The following is a 23,364-nucleotide window of genomic DNA, read 5'->3' as shown; positions in this document are numbered from 1 at the left end:
TTTTATGATGAATGTATGAATGAAATGCTCAGTGCTGCTGCTATGTTTTGCAGACTGAAATTCCTTTGAATTCTTTCGGTTTTTTGTTCAATTCTTGCACCATACTTCTTCCTTACAATCTAAAATTCTAACAAGGGAACATAGATGCAGCGCTTGAGGGTGTTTACGCATATTTCAGACAAGGATGTTATCTCATGGACCTCCCTGGTCACAGGCTATGACATAATGGCTCTCATGAAAAGGCACTTAGACTGTTCTGTGAGATGAGAACTGGAGGGACCTATCCCGATCAATTTGTCATGGCCAGTGTTTTGAGTGCCTGTGACAGTTTTGGAATTTGGCCAACAAATTCATGCAAACTTTAGTAAGTCTTGTCTTCAAGCATCCGTATGAGTAGATAATTCCTTTGTAGCGATGCATGCAAAGAGCGGGTGCATAGAAGAAGCAAATAGAGTTTTCGACTCTATGAAAGTTCAAGATGTGATTACTTGGTTATGTCCAGAATGGTAGAGGAAAGGAGTCCCTAAAGTTTTATGATCAAATTCAAATGATTTGCTTGGAGCCATGCTGGTCGTCATCAATGAGTAGGGTTTATGGAATACAACCAGGTCCTGAGCACTATGCATGTATGATTGACCTCTTGGAGCGCTCGTGGGAGCTTAATGAGGCAGATGTATTAGTTAATGAAATGGTTGTGGAACCAGATGGAAATGTATGGAAGGCACTACTTACTGCATGTCGTGCACATGGGAACATAGAACTGGGAGAGCGGGCTGCAACGAACCTATTCAAATTGGCGCCTCTAAATGATGTGCCTTATGTTCAGTTATCTGACATGTGTTCTGCAGCTGCTGGATGGGAAGATGCTGCAAGAATCTGAAGATTGCCTGGATGCAGCCGGATATGAATTTTGCAAAGAAGCTTGGCCTAGCATATCACGCTGAGAAGTTGGCTGTTGCTTTTGGGCTTCTAAGTTCTAACCACACCAACAGGGGCACCAATCCGAATTGTTTAGATGAAATTTATATCGAAGCTCTTTCTTCGGCATATTATATTAAGAGATTCAAATTGATTTCATCGTTTCAAACAAGGGAACTGCACTTGTGATGACTACTGGTATAAGGTTTATCTGTTAACACCAAATGGCTCGTTCGCGGTGCTCTTCCTCTTCCTAAGGACCGTGACCCGTCCACTTGCAACACTTCAGAGGTTGAGGGCGGCCATCGACGCCCTCAATCCTATAACAGTCAAGTGAACACCGACTTAAACGGTAATATAAACTTTTCCACCCGTAGAAGTGCCGCTGCAAGAAAAGCAATAGAAGAAAAGGCAAACCGGAAAATGAAGTCGAATTTTTGAATTTCTGTGCAATAGGGGAACGGTATACAATGAGAATCTAATTTTATCTAAATGATCCCAATTTAGTCAGTCTCCACATTACTCACAAAACACTACATGTCACAACATGATTTAACATTATATGTATGAGCTCATCTTTCACAGCCAACGCGTACAACATACATTGTAAAAATTTGGTCTTGGAATCTCTAATAAGCCGAAGCAGTCACCGCTCCCATCCACCTGAAAATTCCACCCGCAAAATCCATTCGAACAAACAGTCTCCAGTGCCTACTTCTTCCATGACTGAACTGAAAGGATCGAGAGACAGCAGACCCTTGGGGTTCAAGGCAGCATGGCTCATCTGAGCATCCAAGCAATCAAAACTGCATATACCTCGTTAACTTATGTGACCCCCTCAGGTTCGTAAATCAATTCCTAGCATGCTCCGGGATTAGACGATGTCGGAGTTCAGTGGGTGCTCCAGCCAATTCTGCAAGGAGATCGACATCAAGATAAAGACTAGAGGTGACAACAGCTAAAACCAGGCCATAGAATGGCGAAATATCTTACCTTGAGCTGTGAAATTGAACAGAAGAGGCAATGCTCGTCCATTAGGCAAGCTTACATTTGGGTCTCTCAAATCATCAAAGAAGGGGTGAGCACATGCCTCCAACTAAAAACAAGGAAACAATTTAGTATTAAGACTTGTATAAATCACATATGTTAATCGAAACTTATTGAAAGCAAGTTCATTTTCTTACAGCAGTGCAACGTAGATTTGGTGAGTACTGGAGCAGTCTTGACACAAGATCCACTGCTTCTGGGGGCATTCGCTTGTGAAATATCTAAAGATTACAAACACAATTAAGATTTCGACCAGCACAAATATATCCAATTGACCATAAATACTGAATTAAAAAATTGAACGGACCTTGTGCCATGGGTGAGCTTTGATCTGAGGAAACTTGAATTCGGTGTAATTGGGATTCATGCACTTTATTTCTTCTCTGGTTGGTGTCCCTAGAATCTAGAATAATACCCAAAAGAAAGATGAGAAAACAAAATAGCACAAATATCACCATGACAAGAAACAAATGGTTTACATCAAACCTACCTTTATAATCTCCACCAGCTGATCAACACCACTCTCCCCAGGAAACAGTGGCTGCAAAGATATCAGAAATAGCCATGAGAATAAAACAAACCCAAACTCATACAAGTTAAATAAGAATATGACACGCTATACACGTACCTGTCCAAGAAGAAGCTCAGCAAATACACAACCAACAGACCACATATCAATTGCAGTGGTATATTCTGTAGCCCCAAATATAAGTTCTGGAGCCCTATAATATCGTGAGCAAATATATGATATGTTGGCTTCACCTGGCACCTAAAGATGAGAAATAAAAGAATTCATTAGTTCCAAGACCATCAATTCCAAATATCATCAAAGCACCTCCAGATTCACAGAATACAAAACATACCAACATCTTTGCACTCCCAAAATCACATATCTTCAGCTGATGCGTGTGTGGATTGACCTGCATATGCATCAGAACCTCAGCGTCAGTACGATGACTGAAGATACAATCTCAGATCAATTAAAGTCGGACTACTATGAGAAATTTAACTCTTGTTCGTACATGATCAACACAAATCAAATTGATATAAATTGTAAGAAAACCTTACCAGCAAATTTTGTGGCTTAATGTCACGATGACACACACCAATAACATGGTGCAAGTAATTTAATGCGCGACAAATCTACAAAATAGAAAACAATTCAACTTTTTAGCCATAAAAGGAATCAGAACAACCTGACAACATGGAAGAAAAAATAGACGGATTCCAAAATTACCTGGTACGTATATAATTGCACATAAATAATGGGAATATGTTGGTTCATCCTGATATAGTGCTTTGAAACCCGGTAAACTGTTTCAGATATATACTCGAGGACAAGATTAAGGTACAGCTCGTCTTTGTCGGTAGTTGAAAAGAAACAGTGCTTCAATTGAACAACGTTAGGATGGTCAAGTAAGCGCATAATTTGAAGTTCTCTGTTTTTATATCTTTTATCCTGCAACACCTTTTTTATCGCAACTGCTTCACTCGATTCCAGACACTTAGCCTGCAGAATAAATATCGTAAGCAAGGTAACAAAATGACCCTGAAATCTGTATCAGTGGAACAGGAACCAAAGAGACCAAAATAATGAACAAATGCAAATAACTCCAACTACCTGAAAGACAACTCCAAATGAACCAGTACCAACTACACGCTCCGCCATGTAAGAGATAGTCTGTAACCGAAAATGAAAAATTAGTAAAACCCGCAGAAAACGAGGTCATGCAGAGAGAAATTCAAAAAAAGAACAATCATGAGGGCTTCCTAGGAGACAACATAAAAAATGCAGAATTACTAAGCACACCTGTTTAGGTTGCCCATTTTGACCACCTACTGTCGTTGCAATTATATGACCTGTTTCTGTTCCATTACCATTTATAATGGTTTCTTCCATATCCTGCACAGGGCAAATTTACACCATTTATTCCGTAACTAAAATTCGCTTGTTTAAAACATGCCTTTTTTATAAAGCCACATATGGAGGAAGAAAATCTCACAGAAACAAAATCAACGTCAACAAAAAAAATACCTTGTCATCATGGTGGTTGGCCTTCTCATCTCTAATTTTCATTTCATGCATTTCTTTGGGAAGCTGATCGTAACTAGATTTAACTTCTTTGGTCTCGGTCTTAGCTACTGACGACACACTGGATGTGCTTGCAGCAGTTTCCACTGATGTTGAAGTCATATGCTGCTCTAGACCAGTGGCACTTCTTTCAACAGTATTTGGCTGTTTATTAGCCTTCTTCTCGTTGTCTTGATCCATCTTTGCTCTCTTTGTGGCAGAATCAATTCCCTAAAACAAATTAAGCTTTGCTAGATTAGAATCAATTCCCTAGAAAAAAAAAAGTTTAAACTTTGCTATATTAGAATCAATTCCCTAAATAGTGGAAAAGAGAAAAAAACCACACAGCCTCCGTTGTGTGTCTACCTATTAGCCTAACTGCATGGATCATTACGTGATCCTTTCATAACAAGAAAATTAGGAAAGTAGTAAGATGCAAACATTAACATAAACACGGAAGATTCATATTCCAGGAAAAGGTTTGGAAAAAAAAAACTGATCGCTAACTGGGCGCATTAAAAGCCATGCAAAACCATCCCAAAACTCAAATTGAAACACATTCCTCAAGGTTAGCGGTATGCTTCAGTTGAACATTGCCCCGGAAATAAGAAGAAATCCAATATACTTGTCTACAATAACATTCTGACTCATTGATGTGCAAACCCAAACAGCCACGGCATTCATGACGTAGAAAAGCATTTTCCTCCAACTTTGTATACATATACACAAAGTGGGCATTACGTGTGATGCCTCGTAGAAAAACCAAAAGTAGTCATTTGTTCCGTCACCAATCCGAACAAGGATGCTGTTTTAAAACACTAGTATCCGTGGTAACACAAACAAAATCCGACGCTCACAGATAATTACACTCACAATGCATGATAAAAATGCTAGGACAATCAAAACTAGTAACCAACATTAAACACCTTAGCCATATGCAAGTAACAAAACAACAATCAAAATCTCCCTTCAACTTTGATCAAATATATGCACAAGAATGCAAATCCATACGCCCCTGCGGCCAAAGAGTTTATACAAAATACAAACGCTAATCAACGGAAACCAAATGATCCTTCAAATCCCCACAATACACATATGTAGATGTTGTCAATAATTACATACAAATCCTCCACCATGTGTTTGCACATAACCAAAGCGCCCTAAACCAAAACATTCAACATTTTTGCCTTATTTTCCTCCCTTTCCGAGCTTACCAAAACAAGCTCAAATCCTCCAAACCAAAACATGAAAATAATACACACACACACACACAAACAAACAAGAAACAAAAACTTACAGGGTCCGACGAAACAGAGGTCCGACCCGAAGCAATGCTCTTGAGCCGGCGCATCATATTCATCTTCGTTCCTTGCTCTGATTCAACAACCCAAAACCCTAATTCGAATGTCCTCCCAATGAACAAAAGTCAAAGAAGAGAGAGAAATGCCAAGCTTTCTCTCTCCTCTCCTCTCTCTGTCTCTCTGTCTCTCTCTCTCTCTCTCTCTCTCTCCCCTCCCCTGATTCAAATCAAACCCTGCAAATCCCCCAAAGAGAAGAATCACACGAAAAGAAAGGAAGGAAGAAAAAAACCACAAGCTCCCTTTCTTCCCCCCCTCTCTCTCTTTAAAAATTTTCAGGTTTTCTCTCTCTAGAATTGCTTTTGTAGTCTTCTCTCTCTAGAATTTATCTCTCCGTCTGTTAGCTGTTTTTTTTTTTGGGAATTTTGATTCCGCGGTCAAACTTGGACCGAAGAAAATCATTCGTTCCAGCCTTGCACCATTTCTTTATCGTACCTCGGTCAAAGGTTAAATTCCGGCCGTTGATGGGGGATCAAACGGCGCGTGTTTGCGGATTTTCCGGATGAAGAGGACATATTAAATTTACGGAAATGCCCGTGACGGAATATTCGCGTTGAGGTGCCTTTTTGACTGGTCATTGGACGGTTACTTAATTAATTGTGCTGGCCACGTTAACCGTAGGAATCGGTCTATTTTCCTTTTAAATGCGAAATTGTTTTTTTAAAATATTATTATTTTTTAAGAAAAAAGAAATTGGAAAATGGAGGGCATTGCCTAAAAAATATTGAGTAAAAAAGAGCATTGCAAAAAAAAAATAAAATTTAAAATAGTTAATTTTAGTTGTAAACCAATTTGTGAGAGGTAATGAGGTGTTTAGGCAATGATGGAGGGTCATTCGAAGGGAAGGGCGTTGTTGGTGTAATAATTGAATGAGCAGTTCAGTAAATTTAGAAAAGTTCACGTGTTAACCGCGTAACTCGCGCAACAGTGATAAAAAAAAAAAGCACACAGTGTGCTAGCTTTAAGGATTAAATAACCGGAGACAGATTGTCTGGCTTTCTGTTTGGATGTCCTTCTCATCCTTTTTTATTTATACGGTTATGGTTAAGTCGCGTCAATATTTTATATTTATATTACTTTTTATCTTATTATCTCAATAAAAAATCAATATAAAATGTTGACGTGACTTAACTGTGAATGCATAAAATAGAAGGGAATGGGAAGAGCATCCAAATAGGAGGGCAGACAATCTGTCTCCTTAATAACCGCCTATTTAACTCGTGCAACAGTGAAAAGAACTGAACAATTGTTAAGAAATGTATGAGTCTATAATTTCTAGAGTAAATTGTAGCAATGGTCCCTCAACTTTAATCAAATTGGAGCAATGGTCCCTCAACTAAAAATCCATTACCATTGGTCCCTCAACTTTTCAAAATGTGTAGCTATAGTCATTTTCATCAATTTCGTCAAAATTTTGTCAAAATAAGTTATGTTGGAATAACCATTTATATAATTAGGGTTTCTCAACTCTTCAAAATGTGTAATTATGGTCCTTTTCGTCAACTATGTCAAAAAATTTGTCAAAACGAGTTATGTTAGAAGGACCATTGCTACAATTAGGTTAAAGTTAAGGGACCATTTCTCCAGTTGAATTAAAGTTGAGAGACCAATGGTAATGGATTTTTAGTAGAAAAACCATAACTGGACGTTTGGATGAGTTGAGGGACCAATGGTAATAGATTTATAGTTAAGGGACCATTACTCCAATTGAGTTAAAGTTAAGGCACCATAACTACAATTTACTCATAATTTCTATGGTCATTCTACCAACCAAACTTCATTAGCGCCGTTACAACATTTCCAAGTTGCCACTTGCCAACCAACCTAACCCCTTGGATATCACAAGTTTCTAAGTGGGTGTACTAACTGCATATTTTTAATCGCAATAAGTTTTATTGAACATAATTTTTGTTGATTATCCAGATTAATATACTAGATGTTACAAGTTTGAGTTATAAAGGCAAATTATGATATGAAAATCTTGTGTGAACTTAGGTGAGACAACCCACAATCTTCAACCGAATGTGATATGATTGCTAACTTCTCAACTTAAATTCAACTTGTAGTTGAAGTATTTCTAACTCACCATTGACACTCTGGTTTTCGAATTTAATAAAATTTGTCCAACTATCTCCAACCATGATGGGGAATATGATGTCTTTTTCTTAAACTATGACCTGATTTGGTTTTTAAGATTGAATAGTTCACTATATTATAAATATGTTAGAGCATTAGGGGAAGAAATGAGAAAATTGTGTCCAACTTAAAGATAGAAGATGAACGAAAAATGGTAAATTTTTTATTGAGAAAACTAGGGCATTTTTACTTATAATGTTAAAGAATGAGAATATGAAAGAATTGAGTATGAGATTAAAAAAATAAAAAATAAAACCTATGGTAATCTCATACCTTGACTTTTCAAGTATGAGATACTCATATGCATATATTTTTCTTCATTAATTGGTTTTTTTTTTTAGTGCAAAAATATATTTTACACTAAGAGAAAGGGAGAGTTCTACTAAGCCACATTATGGGCAACTTAATTTGGTATCAAATTCACCATCTACGAGATTCGAATCTAAGATATCTTACTTACAAATGAAGAGGAATTCCATCAAATCGTAGTAGTAACATTAATTGATTGTTTGTATATACAAGAATGTATAGACAAATTATATCCAAATTACGACCATAAGTGGCCGGTCCCTATTTAATTGCCAAAATTAATTGACTAATTACCTAATTGATTGCAAGATATTATGTAGCATAATATCTTGCAATTAGAGCCAAATTACCACCATAAATGGCCGGTCCCTATTTCCCCAAATAGGGCCGGCCACACCCCTATATATAGCCCCTCATTTCTCAAAAAACCTAAGTTCATTCTTCTCCTAAAATTCTCTAAACACTTTCTCTCTCAAATTCTAACTTTGGCCTTGATCTTAGGTGTTAATTGTTTTGCAGGTGCATTTTCATCCAAGAAGAAGAAGGAGGAAATTTGCATCCACAATAGTCATCTTCACTTGTAAGTAAGACATCTTAGGTATGAATCTCGTGAATTTATTCTTTACCCCTTAGTGTAAACATATTGTAATATAAAAAATGGAAATGATACACATTATTTGCAAGTTCATTCCTTATAAGCAAACATGTTTCTAATTCATTCTAATCCCCTCAAAAGGATGGGAATAAATTCCGTCATATTAATTCCACGATAATCCTCTAAAAATAAAAAAGTTCAATCCCGCACCAAACGGCCCTATGTGCTATGTCCAGTCCAGCCATGCACCATTGGGCTCTACATTTTTGCCGCTACGGCCTTCTTTTAGGTGCTGTTGCACTTTTGGGTTCTACCTAGCTAATGGGCACAAGAAAAATGGGTCGGCATACTCTTGGGCCATCGGAAAGAACAGAGTCCATTGGTACATCATGTGCCAAGTCCCAAGAGGAAGATTGCATTGCATTTCTTCCCAAAATATGGGTGATTGACATATCATGTCATAGAATTTCATAATTCGTATTAACACAATATTCAACAACGCATTCCGACATAGCAACAAGTAATTTGAAATTACACTATAAACAATGTTTGCAACGAAATTTTTGGGTGTGCTACTTACTGGTATTACTAATTTATATACTAAGATACTATCATATTAATAGTATACATGATTTTTTTCTTATGGACTCAAAGTGTACGACTAAAAAATTGGTATACATGTTACAGTATAAGTGTGAAATTATTATCATGTGATGATGAAATTGTCAAACAGAAAAATTCACCAGCACTTGTTGATACGTTAACTCACGTGAGTGTGCAATTCGAGCTCTAAATGCAAGTCAACATAAGAAGTCCTTTTGCACAAAGTTTCTGTGTATATTCAGAAATTAAATCAAATTTTTGGCACATAAACTCGAAAGTAGCATGAAAACGTCACCTTTGAGCTCCTTTTGTTTCCAAGCAATTTAATTCAATCTATAAAGTTTCATATTGATAATGTGATTAATGGAATTTGGAGGAGAGCTTCAAACCTTGAAAATATATTCCTCCCACTCCTACTCACTAAATTAATGTCTGCTGCAATCTACAATTGGATCGCATGCACAATTGGCATAAATATATTATAAGAAAAAAAAGGGGATTTTTCTTATATTTATATATATATATATATATTTTTTTTTTTTTGAACGATCAATATTTTCTATACTAAGGGGCGAGGGAGTGGCTAAGTCTCACAATTGACTAGTAATAATGTTGTTCAAATTCGCATTTGGTTAGAACCGAACATCCCTCTCACTTACAAGTAAAAAAGAATATGCCTATTTTGTAGTACTAAGTGGCATTTATTTATTTATTTCCAACAAAAACTCGAGGGCCTTGCTCTCCTGGCATTGGTCCTACTAATTTAAATGCACCAAACTTCTGTGTGCTTAAATTGCAAATCTACATCCTCTAAGCTCTCATCATGTTCATGTCTCCCACACCCACCTCTCACGTTCTCATTCAAAGCTTAAGAGGACCAAAGAAAAAAAAAAGGTTTCCTTGTATTATTATCCATGTACCCAACACTGCATTCAATGTTTAAATGCAAATTCAACACATATTGACTATATACATGGCCTGAAAACATAATATAAATCATGATTTTATGCAGTCAAAAGTTTGACAATATAAACATTTGTTCGGTTACAGTTTAGCAGAGAAAAAAAAGCGCTAATAGGTTTTTGGTTCACACGAGAACCAGTGCCGTGAATCTTGTCAAAAAGCGTTTGTAACTAATCGTATCAGGAATTTTGGGTTTAGGGTTTAATTTTAAACAATGATGAATGAAGAGGTCATAAATCCTCACATTACTCTCAGTAACTTTTACACTTTCTAGGAAGTATATCAATGTTATAGTTTAAGGCCTAAAATTTGAAATTTATGGAATAAAACTAAAATATACAGTTGAAACGACGTAGTTTTGAATATAAACATATGATCCAAACTTACTTTGCTCTAATACATGTTATTATGTCTACATAGTGATTGTATTCATCAATCATTTTCCAACAAATGTCGTACATGAGATTTGAACTCAGAACATTATCGACGAAGTGAACAAATATGATTGATTGAATATTAGCAGCATGCAGCCAGCCCCATCTGATGCGGCGCCAATGATGGAGATGGAGTGCATATCTGTATAAATAGGCAATCGATATCATGAAAGTGAGTTGGCCTGCGGACTCCAATTAGGGCAAATGAGCAGCCAAGAAAAGTTGCGTATATCTAAAAACACATACATGTTTCCATGATTAGAAAAAGCCAGCTAACCCAAACATTTTCATGAGTTTGGGAATTAATATTAGGAATTTAGGATTGACTTATACATGTATAACCTAGGGTATTGAATTAGGTGCCATCACATTGGATCATGTAGTTTGTTTCACACAATGAGATATGGATCGAGACTTGTAGAAATTATGGAAATGAGGAATGTTATGAAATGGGGACACCACGAAAGTCTCTCTTTTGAAAATGCAAACATTAAGCGTATAGCTATATATATAGGGTTAGAATTCAGGAATACATGTTGTTTACACCTGTTTTGTAGGATTTATTTGGTAATGTATTTTAACGATTCGAACAGTCTATATCTTACGGAATGAGCCCCTATATCACTCGCGTGGGGATGTTAACACAATTTTGTCCATCTGCTTTCAGAATTATGTTGAACTCTTGAATTTTTCTGGCATAAATTTGTTAATTGAAATGGCTGAGTATAGGAGTAGTAGGACAAGGTTTCTGTTGAGACAAAGTAAAAGTCGTGTTGCAATGACTTAAGGAGGAACGTCGCCTCGCCTGTGAGAGGGTTACTACACGGCAATGGTCCCGCCTCCTCCTCCTCCTCCTCCACACTGTAATCCACAGCCGCATGTTATGGCCCACGGCCAGAAATAATACATCCGGACTACTGTGGAAGATTGACGTACCCATCACGGCTTCAAGATCCGCCTACGTTGGAGCCCACTCTTGCATGTGATTTGGTATGCTGGAGCCCACATTAACAGTATATGCAGGTAACTGATGGACTCAGCAGCTGCAGCAGAAGGTGAGGAGATCGTGTTTGTGAAGCGTAAAGGACTTTGGAGGATGGATAGATTTGAGATGGTCGAATAGACGTACTAGGTACAAATGAAGGTCCAAAAGGCGACGTCCTCCATGACCATTTGACTATCACGGCCTAATGTGATGTAATTCCCTCTTTCCGGGAACTTTTCTGTATATCCGAAACAAAATGTGGTACACCATATGTCATAATATAAGTAGATGTATTGTTGTCTTAAAATATAATACATGACGTATCAGATTGTGTTTTGGTATACATAAAAATTTTCCTCTTTCAAGAAGACTTTCATTTTCTTGACTTTGTTGCCTTCGTCCGTCACACCTAGGGTTTTGTTGTGAATGTATATCCTAAGTTCCTTAGTGTAACACTAGTTTATATGCACATTTCACGATCAAATTGCAAAGCTAGCACTTTTTTTCAAATTTAGCAGTAATAAATGGAGTCCGATGATAAGAGTTTCTGAAGTAATTTTGAAAAATGTGCTTGTTTTACAACTTTAAAATGCCGACCTACATGCTCTAGTTTCAAGTATTTGGTCGTGCATGTAGGAATAAAGTCATCCTAAGAACACATAATGTTAGAGAAATGCACTTCAAGAGTTAAATATATATAATTGTTTTTACACAATATTATATTTTTAAATTGATTCGAACTTGTCATTTACGATATTTAATTTAAGACATCTCACTTATAAGTGAAAATGAATACTACTAAAACTTTTTAAGAATCAAATATTAGAAAGAAAAACACACTTACCCACCATGTAACCAACCCTTGCATTTTACTCTTACGTATACTGTAAATTATATTTTTAATGATCTACTTTTACACTTTTGTCAAACGATAATTTGCAAAAACGAATATAACTCATTCCAAAAACAAGATAGGTAGAGATTTTGTAATTTAAATCGAACCAATCATCAACGAAGAACGCTATAACCATGGTGGATCCATGCATGTTTGAACCTTGGGGGTCCCAATATTAAATACAAGTTTTTAAGACAGGAACAAAGAGTGAAGCATGCAAAAAAATCAGTTTATTTACTTGGTCGGCTTGTTGTCCATACATTAACAGATACTGGCATATTTTGAAGCAATCTGATTAACGATATAAAGAGAATTTGTCGAGTGTTGCCGATGCAACATGTCAAATATGCCTAGCATGCTTTATATCAAATATTTAGTAAGCACAAAAGAAACTCGTACCAAACATCTAAAGATTACGGGAAAGACCTTCACGTATATATTTTTCAAATTCGAATGATCCTGAAACCACCTTAATCCTTATTTCCATCCGCCCCTGACTGTAACGATGGAGGCTTTCAACGACAAGCTCAAGAAGCCGACGGATACCAACGATCCGGGCATTTCGTATTTCCGACAAGCCGTCCAGTTTGCTTTTGTTCCCCGTCTACTAAACTTTGCGACTTCCACTATTTTCGACATATAATAGTTTATAGGAGGTCACCAGGTATTCAATCTTAGCCGCAGGATGAAATCTGACGGCCTCCAAAACTTTGGTATGAATACAGTGGCGCACCGAAAAAACATCGTTAACTCTCAATCTCAAAATCCCACCGTTCAATGGTTCCAGCTGACCAAACCCAACAAGATCCGATCCATCCATGCTTAGACCATCTCCAACCAAGGAAGGTTAGAGAGCCCTTTATAGGTCTCCAAAAAATTAATATTTTAATGAATAGTATCATGTCATATTTCTTATCATCTCAAAGCGAGAGGTCAGAGAGTCATAGGTCAAACATAATCCTGTAACAAAAAATTATCTTCAACCGAAAAAGTCGGAAGGCAATAAGAACAAACATAATTTATTATTTTAATTAAATTAATATGGGAATCGTAATTTATTATTAGTCAAGAATGGAAGCTTAACTAAGTCATGAGAAAAAAGGAAAAAAATATGTAAAAATTTATACCACCTTTATCGTATTCAATACAGCTTACAGGGAGAAAAAGTGAAAAATAGATGGTGAAATTTCTTTTGTACATGAACAAAAACCCAGCACATTGACACCAAAAGCTGACCCAACACTTCTGGGGATCATAATTTCTTTGCAATTTGAAAATGGTATCAAAATAGCGGTATTCAAAACAAGATCATAAAGAAATTTCAATACAAGTGTAAGTTCCTCTTTCCAAATTTCAAGGGTTACTGAATTATCTTTCTGGGGTTCGAAAATAGACAGCCAGCAGAGGTAAAATGGGGAACAGATCTTATCTTCGATCAACCGGCCGCTGCGAGTGAAGAAATCGAGTGTGAAAAACGTACACTAGGACTCTGTTGTGTGTATCTGTATATATGTGTACAAAAGGGTCGCATTTTGAAGAGGAAAAATCAGCATACAGTGACAGAAACAAAATCCAAGAATAACCCACATGAGAAGACATCTATATCAACAAAACACGGATTTTACACAACTCAACAACTTACAGCTGCCATGCACTTAATTATGCCTAAATTCCAACAATTAAATTACAAAAAATAAGAAAAAAAATCTGGAAATGACAGCCAGATTAAAGCGTAAATAAAGGGGAGAGAGAAGAGCAGAGAGAGAGAGGGAATCACCTGAAGAGATGGGGAGGATTACGTTTTGGGGTTTTTCCAAAACCCTCGGTTTGCCTCAGCTTCCTCGATTCCAGGGGAGAACCTGAAGAGGTTCCAGCCCTCGCCTTCCGCTTACAAGCCATTCTACGTATGGCCCAGCGCTAGCTGGCTGGCCCTTTGGGCCAGCCAGTCGGCCTGATTCTTTTTTTTTTTTTTAGCCCGGTGGGGCCTACGAGCATTTTAACTTAGTTCTTGGTTGAAGATGATTTTCGTGTCATTTCAGATTATTTTTAACCTTCTGATCAAATCGGTTGGAGATGATCTTATTATTCTCTCTCTCTCTCTCACCAAAACAGCGTTACACTCTTAGTCAACTGTCATCCGTGACTTGTGAATAGTTGTGAGATGATCAAATAATGCTTCACAAACGTACGTACACACATGTCAGCATCTAACCGTGCAACAACACCAAAAAACAAGCATTAATTGAAAGCAACCAGTTCTCCCTGTCACGAAAGGATCCTCGCCGGATCCTCTTTGTGAGGATCCCGGGGATCTTCAAATCACATCCATTCATCATACATCGTGTGGTCAGAAATCATTGTAATTTTTGTATTTAAAATTAAATATAAACAGTTGTTTGGGCCCAAAATAATATTATTAGGCCGAGGTTAGGTTTATGTTCGGTCTAAAGCTCTTCCAAAAATACTATGGGCAGTCCAGTGGTCATAAACCACCCAGTCAGGTCGGCCGAGTCCTATTACAAGAAGGATTAATCTGGGTAGGAGCGAATGAGTTGAATCCTAGTAGTATAAGGAGTCTCAAAGGAATGAGGATGCTGAGGTTTGAGAAGTGAATGTGACCGGATAAAGAGGTTGGTTCAAAGTCCTAATGGAGGAACGATTGGGCGAGATCTGTTTAGATTAGGATGAGGAATCCTAACCCAAGTATAGTTCTAGTTCGGCCATGACGAGGTTGGCTGCTATAAATAAGATAGGGGTGCATCATTCTAGCCATTTCCAATTCAACACACAAACTGCCCCTGCGCAAACCCTCGCTTTACGCGAAACCTCTCAACAACCTTGAGATTTTTGTTTTCCTTTTTTGCCAACACATCTTCAGTTTGGATAAACAGCACTATGAAGGCAACCGGTGAACATCTTCAGTTTGGATAGACAGCACTGTGTCGAGACCGACTGATTACCTATCCAAGTCTCGGTCGAGAAGGATTTTCGAATCCTTATTGGCGGATGTCATCTCATTAGCCTTCTTGGCGAAGTGAGGTGTTACAAATTATTGGGCTCAGCACATTGTACACCGAGTTGTTTTATGATTGGGTATTCACAAGTAAGTTTTAGAGTTCGGCATTTTGACGGTCAAACCACATTCACCATCAAGACATACATATCTTTTGAGTACTTGTGTCCATACAGTTTGGTACTGGTTTGGCGTGCTTATACTCTTACGAATATAATCACTATAACCAACCACAACGCCGACGATCCGTGAACTTCGCAAAACTAGCAGTCTTGTCTTCAAGCTCTAGAACCCGAAGGCCGAGACGTGTTCCTTCCTCAACCACAGTCGCAAGATCAAGAAATCAGCAGCCCACTCAACGCAATATGAACACATTTTACTCCTCGGCCGACGAGTTGGCACGCCCCGCATCAACTGAATGACATAGTTAGCTCATTAGTTACTCGGCCTGCGCGCCACGTAGACTTAGTAGTTTTTAGGGTCAACAACAGTACTGGATGAAAACTGACCACACGATGTACGATGAACAAATGTGATTGGAGAATCCCCAAAATCCTCACAAAAAGGATCCCGCGAGGATCCTCTCGCCTCTCCATCACCTCATTCTGCCCCTTATTTATTGCCTCCACCACATTCACTCACCCATCACCACCACCACCACAAACATTTTCACCACAATATTTCACTGTTTGCCCAACAATATTTAAAAACAAAGGAGAACAAATAAATATGATTTTGACAAACAAACAACTAGAATAAATCTCTACAGCTACCACAAACACATATATGCACATCTCCTTTCTTTATATGCATATGGATTATGTTCATTATATTTCTATCAATTCTTTTGTTCAAAATAAAAAATGTAAGTGTCACTTAATCTTACGGTTTAATAATATTTCTCTTCATTTTTAAGTGAGCAATTTTAAATTTGATTCTCGTCAAAAGTAGATTTAAACCATATTATTACTAGCTGATTATGAAACTTGAACCATTTCCTTATATACTATCATTTGTTAAAAGGAATAAAAACAAAGTAAGCGAATTTCATTTGATATTTTTAATAACAAGTTGGATTTTTTTTAGGATTACATTATTCTAATTTACTCTAATGGTACAGGAATTGTAAAACCGAACATGAATACTGAAACCATGTCATGAACATCACATTAATATCTGATATTAAATTCAGAAAACTTGAAATAAAATCGATAACTCCGAAAAAGGGTCAATTTCTCCAACACTTTTTCCTTTTCACAATCTATGTTGAGCCAGACTCACTTTCTGGAATTAAACAGGGGTGGACCTGAGTCAATGCCCGAACCACCACCCTTGCCTTGTGCTAAGAACACACACGTGTGCAACTTCACACGCACGTGCAAGTTCCATGTATGTATATCCTTATCACCATGCGAGGACTCTCCACGTGCGGTTCGTTCTTGACTCAATACCCCCACCACATTTACTCGTTGTTCCCCCCAACCGCTCTCCCACACAACAAAATAAAACTACCACCACCTAAATAACTTACGCCACCGCCCTCCGCCACCGCCATGCACATGCACAACAACCGTCAATAAAGTCTCCTAACAAAAGCACAAGAGCTAGACAAAACAAAAGAAAAACAAAAGCTACAAGATAAGGGTGGATCACGTGATGCCAGTACGATCGGATACGTGGATCATCAGCTCTCACAATGGAGGGACGCCTTGATCTTCTGGACCGTGCAGGATATGAGGTGGTTCACCGTCTCCACCGACTCCACGGTCAGCTTGCCCGCCGGCAGGCTGTTCACAAGGATCTGAAACGTCATTGTCAGGAGGGACCCGCTCACTCTATTGCCACCGTCGTCACCGCACCCGCCGCCATTGCTGCTGCCGTGAGTGGCGCCTTTGCCGGACATGGGCCCGCGCGAGCCTGGGCCATCAGGGACGATTGCGAACCCGGATGGCAGGAGAGCAACGTACGCGGAGTCCCCGCCGTTCATGACCACGTGCATGGCCGGAATGTCAACTGGCGCGTACACCACCAGCGACCCCGCAGCGTCTATGCGTGTCTCTTGTAGGATCAGCATGCTGCCTTGGTTTGCGTTTGCCTGTACCATCACAAAAACAAGACCCTCAGTGTCCAATTAATTTACACCCATGCCACTACATAATTTAAGTCAAACCCTGTACTTTTTTCTTCTCATTGAATAAAATAAAATAAAAAAATAGAAAAGGTGAGGTCAGAAAGTAACTGCACAAGAAGTTGACAATCGTCCTCGAACTTTTGACTTTTTGGGAGGCTAACGAAACAAACACTGCCACCCCAAAACAACCCTACACATACTTCCAAATTCCAGACTTGTCCTTTCCACATTTACCTTTTTCACCCCCCACAAAAAGACACATTTCTGATTTTTAAGTAAATTGACCTCACGCCTCCCCAACCTCCCCACCAATTATCCAAAAATAAAATAAATAATTGACAATTTCAGAGGGCGAAAAAAAAAAAGGTACTCTGGCGCGGAGGAGGGAAACGCAGTTGCCGGGATCCTGGCCCTTGGCGATGTGGGCCATCTCCTGCATGGGCCCGCCGTTGGAGAGTATGTCCCACTCGCTCCTCAGCCGCTCATCACGCAAGAAATCAAATAGCCTCTGCGGAGAGACCGGCAGCCAGACCGAAGTGGCAGCGCTGAGCACGACACCCGGTGGCTCGCCGGGGTCGTCGAGGCTCTCCCGAGTCATGACCCGGACGTCCTCGTCGACGTTCCCAGCGTTAAGCTTGGTCCATTTATGCACGGTCGATGCACATACTCCGGCACAGAAGTTGTCTGTCATCCGCTGCGCCAGCTTCAGCATGCTCCTCCTCCCGCTGGTAGTGATAGCTATTACAAAAAATACTCAATTGAGAAACATTATCCATATTAATCAATCCACTAAATAATGTAGATTGACTTATTGATAAATTACCAGTGTGGTCGCGGGATGGGACGGCGGAGGACATGAGAATGGCCTGGCACTCGGATTGGCGTTGAAGGGTGGCGACCCACCGTTGAGCGCCGAAGCCCATGCCGGAACTTAACAAGGGTCGGTATAGCTGGTGGACTTGGCTTTCATCATACTCCGCATGCTCAACCCATGTAACCTGCAACGTTTTGTTACTGATCACATTAGTACATCATTAGTAATTAGGTTAATTAGCTTAACATAATAACACACAATATGCTACAGATTTGCACACTTGGAAAACTTGAACCCACCTAACAAAAACCAAAAATGTGGGAAATTTAATTACAAAGCAAGAACAGTTTACAGCCAAGGTAGGCAGAAGCCAGCTAACAAAATTGAAGTTGTTCCAAAAATAGTTATTGGTGCATCCTTAGTGGTTGCAGCATTTTGGGGTCAATGACACATAACACATACATCCTTAGTGGTTTTCTTCGATACGAAAATTTTATTGCAGGATAGTTGTGGAATGCGAAAATGCAAATACAGCAAGTCGAGCAAATAATAATAATAGACATGGAATCAATCACACAGCCATCAAGCAAAAACAAGAGCTTAAAATATTTGGGTGTAGGTAAAGTTGCGCAACATTTGAAGGGGAAGAAGGTGACATCGAGATTTGTAAATGATGTTGGTGTATATAATACAATACAATTATATACACACAGATATATATATATATATATATTGTATATATATGTTCATATATTAACAGAACCCTAGAGAGGGGAGAAGGGGAGCCATATAGAAACAAACAAAAAGGCAGTCTTGGGAGTTTGAGAGTAGGAGGTCTTGGATTAAGAAAGGGCTGGAATATAGGGCCAAATGACAAGCATCAAAGATTGGAATAGAAACATCAAATGGATGAATAATTAATTTGACCTAATTTGAAGATTTGCAAGGCAGTTGGGGTTATTTAGGATTATATTTATATGACCATTAGTGTGTTCAAGGGTACAGAAATTTGGGTAATGGAGGCTTCTGATGAATAAAAAATTGAAGGCTCAAATCCTTGGCACTGTGATAAATTAAAAATAATAATAATTTAGTGTCATTAAAAAATCGGATTGGAATTGTTTAATATTTTAGAATAAGATTTGAGCGCAGATGATAAGATTTTGAAGAAGGTTCCGATTCCTGGAGGGCATAAAATATTGGGTTGGTGAAAACCATCAAAGAAACTGAGACAGTGTGGTAATGTAGTGAGTAATCACTAGACAAACAATGTTCTTTGATGCATGAGCTTTTTCTTAATTCATTAAATTAATCACTTAATTAAGAATTGATTAAGTGGTGGCTTTGGGAATGAAAAAAAATGCATGATATTTGGACTTAAATAATTGAGAAATGACAGGACTCTTAAAAGTGGAATTCCTCGTAGACTCTATCCCCTTATGTTTTATATACAATATTTTATAATATTAACACAAGAATTGATGTTAGATTGCGAGTCTATCGACAATCTCACTTTTGAGAGAATCTCCTTAATGTCACTCTAATTAATTTCAACAAAGCCCCAATGTTGCAGTTACTTCAACAGACTCATTAAAGAGCAAAGGGAGAAGAACACCCCCACTTGGGAAAAGCACAATAAATGTGAAGCATGTAATGTAACTGAAAGTGTGCACTTGAGTTGTGCCACAGTTAATCATCCATGTCCGCATCACGCGGGCATGGATGACTTTGACTTGATGATTCCCAACCGTTGATGCATGTGAAGTCGAGGCTAGTAAATTGGTTTTCTATTTTACCAGTAGGGAAACTATATTAATTTGCAAGGCATAAATATATGTAATGTACCAAAGAAGCTCATGAGAGACTGGCAAGGATATTAGTACTAGATTTACCCTAGAGTACCCATTGGGCATGTCTTGCACAACACAGCCAGAAGGGAGCCTCCTGCAGTTCATAAATGTCGGTGCACTGGAGGTGTCGCGAATGACGTCAACCGACACGTCAACCACAGCCCACACGCCCTCTGCGTGCTGCTTGCAGAAACGCAGGAAATTGACCTCACGAACCGGAACCAAAGGTGATAGGACTTGCAACTCAGCATGCATCTGAAATGTGATTAATTGAGATCAACTGCAGAAAAACAAAGTACATGTTTTAATTTAATTTTTTTTTTTTAGGACTGACGATCGTATTTACCAGTTGAAGTGCACCATTTCTAGTTCCTCCCATGCCACTGGAAATCACATCTGTGGTTGATGTTCTTGCAATCACGCCAGGAAACATCTCCAACCATCGATTCTGTGGAAAAATAAATTCAAACAAGATGAGAACTAAATTTGAAAATTTGAACATAAAATAAGCAAAAAAAATAACAAGCATCGGAAGCACCAACAAATACCAAAAAAGCAAAACATCATCATCAATTGCTATAACAATTAATTGACTCAAATCTCAAACAAATAAGTGTTCGGATTATTACCGAATCCATCAAAGTTTCAACAAGAGTTAAGCTGTTGATGATGACCATTCCAGACTCCCGAGAAGCCTCGGAGACAAAGCCATTCGGTTTCAATCCGATGCAAGGAGTGAAACTTCTCATGTATTCCTCATGGTTCAAAACCTCCCTTCCACCCTCCAAACTCCTCAGCCAAAGGGGCTCATCTGTCTGAGCCATCTTAACCAATTCATCCATGGCAGCCAAAGCAAGCTCTAGAAACATCGATCTCTCTATCGACCGGTCTAGCCCCGTCACACTCGGCCTACCATGAGACACAATTGACATAGCACTCCCAATCCCACCTCCAAAATCAGGTCCCATGGATATTGATGTAGCCACATTGCTCATCCCACCAAACCCATTGCTCCCAACTCCGAGCTCCAAAGTGGAGCTCGGAAGCGGAGGCCCCATGGATGAAATGGGTCGGCCTAGAAACTTTCCGGCCAGTGCACAAACTCGGTCCAACTCGTCCTTCAATCGAGCATTTTCGATCCTGAGATGCTGCTCGTCTAGTGATATATCTCCAATAATTGCAGGACCACCACAGTTTGAGCAAATTGGGTTCCTCATAGCGTCACGAATCGACATGTTCTCCGCTCGGAGCTTATCGTTCTCTTGCCTCAGCAACGAGTTCTCATGGCGTTCCAGTTGCGTCTAAAAATCCAACAACCAAAACTCCATCCACATCAAAGCAAAAAATAAAATTAAGACTGAAAGCGAAACCCCCAAAAAAAAAAAAAAAAAAATACAGGAGATGAACATATTTACCTTCATCTGGGTTCGGCGATTTTGGAACCAGAATTTGACTTGTCTGGTCTCCAAGTTAAGCCTTCTGCTGAGCTCCAATCTTTGCTTCTCATCAGGATGAGGGCACTCTTTGAACAGCCTAAAAACCACAAAAAACCAAACAAATAAAAAAAAAAAAAGTTAAGAACTCAAAAAGTTATCATTTTATGCAGCAACAATATAAATGAATAAACCAGAAAATGGGATTTTTAATAAAATACGCTTCAAGTTCTTGGATTTGCTGAGGGGTGTGTCGGTGGTAACGCTTCTTCTTACGAGGGTTGTTGTCAGCGGCATCTTGATCGTCCCCAGAAGCACCATCCATGTTATCACTCCCAGATCTGCTCTCATGTTCTTCCTCTCTGCTCCTTCTCCCGCCGTTGTTTGCCTCATAACTCTCGGCCACTCTCGTCACATCTCCTTGCCCATCCACATTTGTCTGCTGATAATAAATAATAAAAAATAAAAATAAAAACACAAATCAGAACCAAAAAATAACAAAAACACCCAGATCAGATTTCAGATCACTTCATCAGAAACCAAAAAAAAAAAAAAATTCGATAGGAAAAATGAAAAAAATAAGAGATTTTTACTAGGGCAAGTGAGAGTCCAGGAGAGTTGAACATGGATTTAGTGAGAGACTGAGTGACAAGGTGTGGCTGACCGATTGCACTCGATGGCATGTTGTTGTTGCTATTGGTGTAAGGAATATCAGCCACGATTCTCGTACCGCCACAACTGCCGGTACTGTTGTCAAGAAAACCCCCAAAACTCATCAAAAATAACCCCAAGACTCTCTTTTTTTCTTTGGTTCTTCAACCCTGTCAAACCAAACGCCTTTCCAGATTCTCCTCCTATTTCTTTACAAATTTACAGCTTAAATTCCTCTCTCCCTTAAAATATTTGGACAGAAAAAAAATTTAAGAGAGGCAAAGAAGACAAACGGTTCAGAGATAACCCAAATGTCTCCAAATCCCTCTCTTGCGAAAGAGAAAAGTTTGGTTTTGGAGAGAAAGAAAGAGAAAGAAGGCAAGCAAACCCTTTTTTGGTACACTCCAGCTGCTTAGCTCTTCGTTCTCTATCCCTCTCTCTCTATCTAGCTTTCTCTCTCTAAAAACTCACCAAAACAGCTAAGCACCAGAAGGGGGCTTAAATGACTGCTATTTCGTTTGGAGGACATCTAAACGGGGAACCCTAGTTTTTACGAGTGTGTTTATCCCTGGTTCCGCTGCATGCTTGACTAGCTAAAAAGGCCTGAGAAAATTTTAAAAATGAGAGAAAGTAAAGGAAAAAGCTTTTTTTTTTCCAAGATTTGTTGCAGAGAGAGAAAGGAAAAGAAAAGGCAAGAGAGAGAAGAAGGAAGCAGAAGAGAGAGAGAGAGAGAGAGAGAGAGAGAGAGAGAGCGCTGAAGATAAAACGCACTATGTGGACTCTTCGAAGCCTTACAAATACAAAAGCTCCAAAAAGGACCGGTTGACTCTCCACTCTCTGAAAGTCTGTGAAAAAACAGTAAAAAATTTCTAACCTTTTCGAGCTTTTTCTTCTGAATTATCAGATCTATGACTCTCTCTCCTCTCTCATCTTTCTCTCAACTTGGTACAGGTAATGGGATTTTGTACTAAAGTTTGTTTCTTTACGGGAGGTCTGGATTTTCCAGCTAAAATCTAGATATGCGCTGGAGATTTGACCTTTCTTACTTTCCCTTTGTTCAGACAATATAAAGATGCTAGATAGTTCCTTAAATAAATCAAGAATAGTTCATTTGATATGCTATTTAGTTTTTGTAAAAGAAAATATGGTATGCAGAAA

General features: G+C 38.7%; 3 protein-coding genes across 5 annotated transcripts; all 3 read right to left on the bottom strand.

Moving 5' to 3' along the window:
- Nucleotides 1-1,342: 1,342 nt before the first annotated feature.
- LOC125470800 (shaggy-related protein kinase theta-like) lies at nt 1,343-5,688 on the bottom strand. Its single transcript, XM_048570435.1, has 13 exons — nt 5,334-5,688; nt 4,001-4,267; nt 3,776-3,868; nt 3,587-3,646; nt 3,203-3,475; nt 3,034-3,108; nt 2,829-2,885; nt 2,594-2,734; nt 2,456-2,506; nt 2,273-2,368; nt 2,103-2,186; nt 1,912-2,014; nt 1,343-1,831 (listed from the first exon to the last, which is right to left on the bottom strand). The coding sequence occupies exons 1-13, from the start codon at nt 5,394-5,396 to the stop codon at nt 1,770-1,772; spliced, it is 1,425 nt and encodes a 474-aa protein (XP_048426392.1). The 5' UTR covers nt 5,397-5,688; the 3' UTR covers nt 1,343-1,769.
- Nucleotides 5,689-13,426: 7,738 nt separating this feature from the next.
- LOC125470683 lies at nt 13,427-14,410 on the bottom strand. Of its 2 annotated transcripts, none has more exons than XR_007252995.1 (2): nt 14,092-14,410; nt 13,427-13,816 (listed from the first exon to the last, which is right to left on the bottom strand). XR_007252995.1 is itself a non-coding variant. In XM_048570028.1 (2 exons), exons 1-2 carry the CDS (start codon nt 14,211-14,213, stop codon nt 13,466-13,468), a joined length of 417 nt encoding a protein of 138 aa, XP_048425985.1. In that variant the 5' UTR covers nt 14,214-14,409; the 3' UTR covers nt 13,427-13,465. The 2 variants fall into 2 exon arrangements, 1 of the variants encoding a protein (XP_048425985.1); XM_048570028.1 differs by having other exon boundaries at nt 13,427-13,760; nt 14,092-14,409.
- Nucleotides 14,411-16,450: 2,040 nt separating this feature from the next.
- Nucleotides 16,451-22,944, bottom strand: LOC103941477 (homeobox-leucine zipper protein ANTHOCYANINLESS 2). Of its 2 annotated transcripts, none has more exons than XM_048570427.1 (9): nt 22,149-22,944; nt 21,777-21,994; nt 21,538-21,655; nt 20,752-21,423; nt 20,469-20,570; nt 20,165-20,377; nt 18,282-18,456; nt 17,829-18,196; nt 16,451-17,422 (listed from the first exon to the last, which is right to left on the bottom strand). In XM_048570427.1, exons 1-9 carry the CDS (start codon nt 22,329-22,331, stop codon nt 17,012-17,014), a joined length of 2,460 nt encoding a protein of 819 aa, XP_048426384.1. In that variant the 5' UTR covers nt 22,332-22,944; the 3' UTR covers nt 16,451-17,011. The 2 variants fall into 2 exon arrangements, with proteins under 2 accessions (XP_048426384.1, XP_048426381.1); XM_048570424.1 differs by having other exon boundaries at nt 21,777-21,997; nt 22,149-22,943.
- Between the last annotated feature and the right edge of the window lie 420 nt (nt 22,945-23,364).

Source organism: the organism of the source record quoted next, unplaced genomic scaffold, assembly GCF_019419815.1.
Source record: "Pyrus x bretschneideri cultivar Hongxiangsu unplaced genomic scaffold, Pyrus_bretschneideri_v1 Contig102, whole genome shotgun sequence".
Taxonomy (NCBI): Eukaryota; Viridiplantae; Streptophyta; class Magnoliopsida; order Rosales; family Rosaceae; genus Pyrus; species Pyrus x bretschneideri.
Note: the sequence above shows the minus strand (reverse complement) of the source record. Positions and strands in the feature narration are given on the sequence as shown.